Source organism: Manihot esculenta, chromosome 2 (genome assembly GCF_001659605.2).
Source record: "Manihot esculenta cultivar AM560-2 chromosome 2, M.esculenta_v8, whole genome shotgun sequence".
Lineage (NCBI taxonomy): Eukaryota > Viridiplantae > Streptophyta > Magnoliopsida > Malpighiales > Euphorbiaceae > Manihot > Manihot esculenta.
Genome location: NC_035162.2, coordinates 7807437 through 7812801, shown reverse-complemented (window position 1 = coordinate 7812801; position 5365 = coordinate 7807437). Strand labels below are relative to the sequence as shown.

General features: G+C 28.6%; 1 protein-coding gene across 1 annotated transcript; it reads left to right on the top strand.

Moving 5' to 3' along the window:
• Positions 1-2008: 2008 nt before the first annotated feature.
• Positions 2009-5092, top strand: LOC110607120 (aldehyde dehydrogenase family 3 member F1). The gene is made up of 10 exons (XM_021746190.2): positions 2009-2284; positions 2665-2733; positions 2997-3093; positions 3304-3510; positions 3612-3736; positions 3831-3935; positions 4026-4198; positions 4271-4361; positions 4436-4585; positions 4694-5092. Exons 1-10 carry the CDS (start codon positions 2090-2092, stop codon positions 4934-4936), a joined length of 1455 nt encoding a protein of 484 aa, XP_021601882.1. The 5' UTR covers positions 2009-2089; the 3' UTR covers positions 4937-5092.
• Positions 5093-5365: the final 273 nt, after the last annotated feature.

Here is a 5365-nt window from a genome sequence, read left to right as displayed (position 1 = left end):
TAATTATAAAATATAAATAAATGGAAATAGAATTTATATATTTATATTTTAAAATTAACCGTAATAAATCAAATCATTTAAGAATTTCCTAGAATGAAAAGCCATGCATTAATTTTGGTTTTTATATTTGTCTATCATGCACTTCTCATTTCATTTCAATTATATTCATATCCAATTATCATTAAAGAGAGAGTTGGCAAGTACACCTCACCCCTTAAAAATTTAATAAACTCGTTTTCAGAAAGCTACAAAAGCTTTTGTTTTAGTGGTTTAATTAAAATTATAAAAAATAATTTGTTTTAACTTTGAAATTTCTTTATGCTGTTGAGCTAACCACATCAATTATATTCTCTTTTTTTTTTTAACTTATTGGAGAAAACTGTTTTTGATAAATTTTTTATAGTATAAAAATAAGTTTGCCTAATCTATAGGTTACTCTTTTTTTTTTTAAATTAATTAGAGTATAACTTTTATGCATACAGAAATTTTCCTGAGAAAATGACAAGACTGCAGAAATTTATGTTAGCGAGCGATGATAGAGCTATCTAACAAAAGCACTTAAATGAAGTGTTGAATCAACTAATTATATTAAATTTTTACTATAGCTTTGCTGAATTTTCACAGGGGTGGCATGTGTGGCAGCATTGTTATATCTAAAATGTAGTAAAAGAAAAATTAGTGACATTAATAATTCGGTGAGAGTTTTTTCTATTTTTAATAGAGGATTGGGTATGAAAATTCAAATCGGTTCCATTTATAAAATTTTTAAGTGACGTCATTGTGTTATACCTGAAATGCACCAGATGTTATTAATGATATTACTATTTCACCTAATTTAGTACTTTAATGGATAATTAATTAATTAAAATATATTAATAGAGGTAAATTTATTTACCAATACAGTCAATAATTTTTTTTTAAAAAAAAAGCTTATTTTCAGATTTTTTATCTATTTTTTAAAATTTTATTCACTTTTTTTATAATATAATTAGTGTATAGATTAATTATTATAATCTTATTTAATATTATCTTAATTTCAATACAATCTCTCATTATTTATTATTTTTTTAAATAAAAATAAAAATTATCTTTTAATCTCTATTTATTTATAAAAAATAATTATTTTACATAAAAAAATATTCTTTATATAAAATATTTTAAAATAATTTATTTTTATTGTCTAACTTTTCATAAAATAATTTAATTTTTTATTTTAATAAAAAATATTAATTAATTTTTTGAGTGTTGAAAATATTAAAAATATATAAAAGATATTTTTCTGTAAAATAAACAGAGCCTAATATATTAATATTAATTTAAAAATTTTTTAGAAATTAAATAATAATGTTTTTAATAATGATTTTATTTTTTCAATAAAATTTAATATTTTTATTATATTTAAATATGAATATAATTTGAAGTTATAAGTAAAAATTTATTATTTAACTATAATAATAATTATTATTTTAATATATATAAAAAATAAAATAGAGAAATAATTAGGACCAATGAAATACTAAATTTATATAATGAATTATTTTATAAGAAAAAAAAATTAAATGAATTTTTATAAAATTATTTATGATTTTATTTTTTATATATTATGTTAATTTTTTAATTTAAAAAATTTGAATTTTTTAATTTAAAAAATTTGAATTTTTTAATTTAAAAAATTTGAATTTTTTAATTTAAAAAATTTGAATTTTTTATTTTAAATAAAATTTTTGTAAAACAAAATTTAATTAAATTAAATTTTTATAAAATTTTTTATTTCAAACATAGGATAACGATATTAATAAAAAATTTTAAAATTAAAAAAAAAGATTTTGTTTTATGAGAAAAGAAATATGAAAAATATAAAAATATTTTCAGTTAAATAAATGGATGCTACTGATTCAACATAAACTGCCAAGCTGTTGCTTTATTTGGTGATGGGCCAACTTTCACAAAGTCGACCGTAAAGGCATTTAATGATGCTACCCAACAGTATGGGATAGAGAAAGAAATTAATATAGGATACCAGAGCTATATCTTAACCACTTCCATTGCCTATTTTCATCAGCTACATAACTCAGCTAATTAGCCAGCAATGGATCTGAACATGGTAGACAAAAGTATAGCTGTGCTTAGAGAAACATTCTCAACTGGCAAAACCAGAAGCCTTGCGTGGAGGAAAACGCAGCTCAGGGCCTTGATCAAGCTTGTCCGTGACAACGAAGAGGAAATTTTTAAAGCACTTCATCAAGATCTGGGAAAGCACCCTGTGGAAGCTTACAGGGATGAGGTATGTGTGTTTTTTTTATAAGGAAAATTTTATTATATTGAAAACAAAAGAAGACTTTTAATATGGCAAGACAAACTATATCCCTCCCAAGCCAAAGGAAAGATCCCAACTTAAGCATTACCATGCTCAGACATACATGGAAAACAATAAAGCAAAATCCCAACAAACGGGTTCAAATCAATACAATCCCTATCAACAACCAAACAAGAACTACAGAACCTGGAACCACCAAAACCAAAAGATAAAAAAGGCAACACAAACAAAACAACAAAAAACCTTACCGTAAAATTCTTCGCAAAAAAATCCATGCTTAGCTACTATGTATTGAGAGAATAACTAAGGCCTTGAATTTCTTATGATTTGGTGTGTTTCTGTTGCAGGTTGGAGTGGTGCTAAAATCAGCTGACTATTCTTTGAACCGCGTGCAGAAATGGATGGCTCCTAGGAAGGTTGGCATCTTGTTTTTATAAATATGGGTCTTTATCATATTAAAAAATAAGCAAGAAACAAGAAAGAATCACGCTTTTTCTTTGATAGAACTGAGAAATTTAATATAAAGTTAGATGATTTTGCATAAGCTGTACAAGAACTGACCTGATAAGAGCATGCAAGAACATGAGGTCCTCTGTGTTAATTACTCGAAATCTGCTACGAACAGCTGCAAACCCTGAATCAACGTTTTGTTGTTTATGATATTTTTGGACTATGGCAGGGTGATATACCTCTTCTTTTCTTCCCTGCAAATGGAGAAGTGATGCCAGAGCCATTTGGCGTAGTTCTGATTTTCGTGTCTTGGAATTTCCCTATCTGTGAGTCCAATCTATTGCCTGCCACCACTGTTCTGATTTTTTTTTTTCTCGAAGTAGTTGATTCTTCAAAAAATGGATTCATTCTTATGGCCCCGTATATCCAATACAGGGTATTGTGTGAAAAAATAATCAGTATATTTTAAATATATAAGCTATAAGAACAAGCAGGTGGAAGACACTAAACTGATGCGAATGATCTTTTGATTGCAGCACTCGCATTGGATCCTTTAATAGGAGCAATATCTGCTGGGAACACTGTGATTGTGAAACCTTCAGAGATAGCACAAAACTGCTCTTCTTTTCTGGCTAATACCATCCCAAAATACTTGGATACTGAAGCCATTAAAGTTATTGAGGGTGGAGTAGATGTTTCCGAACAGCTTCTGCAGCAGAAGTGGGACAAGATTTTCTTTACTGGTATCTCTTCCTAATACCTGTAAAGGGATTTTTTTTTTTTTTTTCCGGTACCTTGGAAATTTCTTACATGGGATTTTTATTTAACTGCAATGCATTTTCAGGTAGTCAACGCGTAGGGCGCATTGTATTGACAGCAGCTGCAAAGCATTTAACACCAGTTACTCTGGAGTTGGGCGGGAAATGTCCTGCAATCCTGGACGCCAAGTCCATTTCTTCCGATATGAAGGTTACTTTGATTTACTAGACTCTAAATATTCTAAGGGCTTGTAATATTTGCGACTACATTGACTTGTCCTGATCAAATACATTTTGGATTCAAGGTGGTAGCTAAAAGAATTGCAGGAGGGAAGTGGGGGCCCTGCTGTGGACAGGCATGCATTAGCATAGATTATGTGCTTGTAGAAGACAACTACTCTGAATATTTGGTAACAAAGAAAAAGTTCCCTTGATAAATTTTTACCATATATTTATACAGGAACTATATTGGTCTGACAAAGAAGTCGGGTGACTTTCAGATAGACTCGTTGAGAAGGATTATCAGAAAATTTTATGGTGAAAAACCAGAAGAATCAATAAGCCTAAGCAGAATTGTGAACAGGAACAATTTTGACAGGTTATCCAGACTTATGAGCGATCCTCTTGTTGCAAATTCCATTGTTCATGGCGGTTCAACAAATGAAGAAAAACTGTGAGTTTCTTTCTGATAACCGAACAATAATACTCGAAGCAGTGCCTGATCCTCTCAACCGAAACCTTGCAGGTTCATCGAACCAACGCTCCTGTTAAATCCTCCACTGGATTCAGAGATCATGACAGAAGAAATCTTCGGCCCCTTGCTTCCAATTATCACAGTAATTAAGAATAACCTCCATTACTTTTCTGTCTGATTTCAGAATGAAATAAACTCTTTTACTCTAACCTGCAGTTGAAGAACATTCAAGAAAGCATCGGATTCATAAAATCCAGGCCAAAACCTCTAGTGATTTATGCCTTCACCCAGAATGAAACATTCAAGAAACAAATTTTAACAGAGACATCCTCAGGAGGGGTGGTTTTCAACGACACAATGATTCATGTAATGCACTAATTTCTGTTTATTTATTGTGTTTCCTGTTTAATTACTTGCAGATTCATGAACAGAAAAACAGAGTTTTTATTTCAAACATCTTCTGTGCATTGGCAGTTTATATGTGATGATCTGCCATTTGGAGGCGTTGGGCAAAGTGGATTGGGAAGGTACCATGGGAAGTATTCATTTGAGACTTTCAGCCATGAAAAAGCAGTTCTGCATAGAAGGTTCTTCCCTGAGATAGAGCCAAGGTATCCTCCATGGAATAGTTTTAAGCTTCAATTTCTCAAAGCGGCTTACAGCTTTAACTATTTTGGAATTTTGTTGATGCTGCTTGGACTTAAAAAGGAGAATTAGCGTCACATTCACGGTGCTTTTCTCTACTTTATTTATTACTCGAATGATGTTTCCAAGGAAAAGGAAACGGTGATATTAATGTTTTCATGGTGACAACACTCTTGTTTGGAAAACTCGTGAAGAACGAAATAATGAATATTTTCCTGCTTTATTTTATTTACTTCTTTTTTTAAAAAAAAATTAATTTATAATATATATATATATTTTATCATTCTAATAATAAATAATTCAAACTCTTAAAATTTTATTATAGTAATAAATCATTATTATATTAAAATAATAATTTAATCTTTCAAATTTATTTTTTTATAATAATTTAACTATTTTAATTTTAATAATTTATAATAATTCAATTTTTTTAATTTAATTAGTAGTTGATTATGGTAAAATTAAAGAAACATAAATTAGAAAATATTTTTAAAATTAAAA

Bases quoted from the DNA above. Each gene is read 5' to 3' on its own strand.
- LOC110607120 (XM_021746190.2), top strand. From the start codon at position 2,090: ATGGATCTGAACATGGTAGACAAAAGTATAGCTGTGCTTAGAGAAACA. The intron at 3,737-3,830 runs GTTACTTTGATT...TTTGGATTCAAG, and splicing joins CCATTTCTTCCGATATGAAG to GTGGTAGCTAAAAGAATTGC. The intron at 4,362-4,435 runs GTAATTAAGAAT...TCTAACCTGCAG, and splicing joins CCTTGCTTCCAATTATCACA to TTGAAGAACATTCAAGAAAG.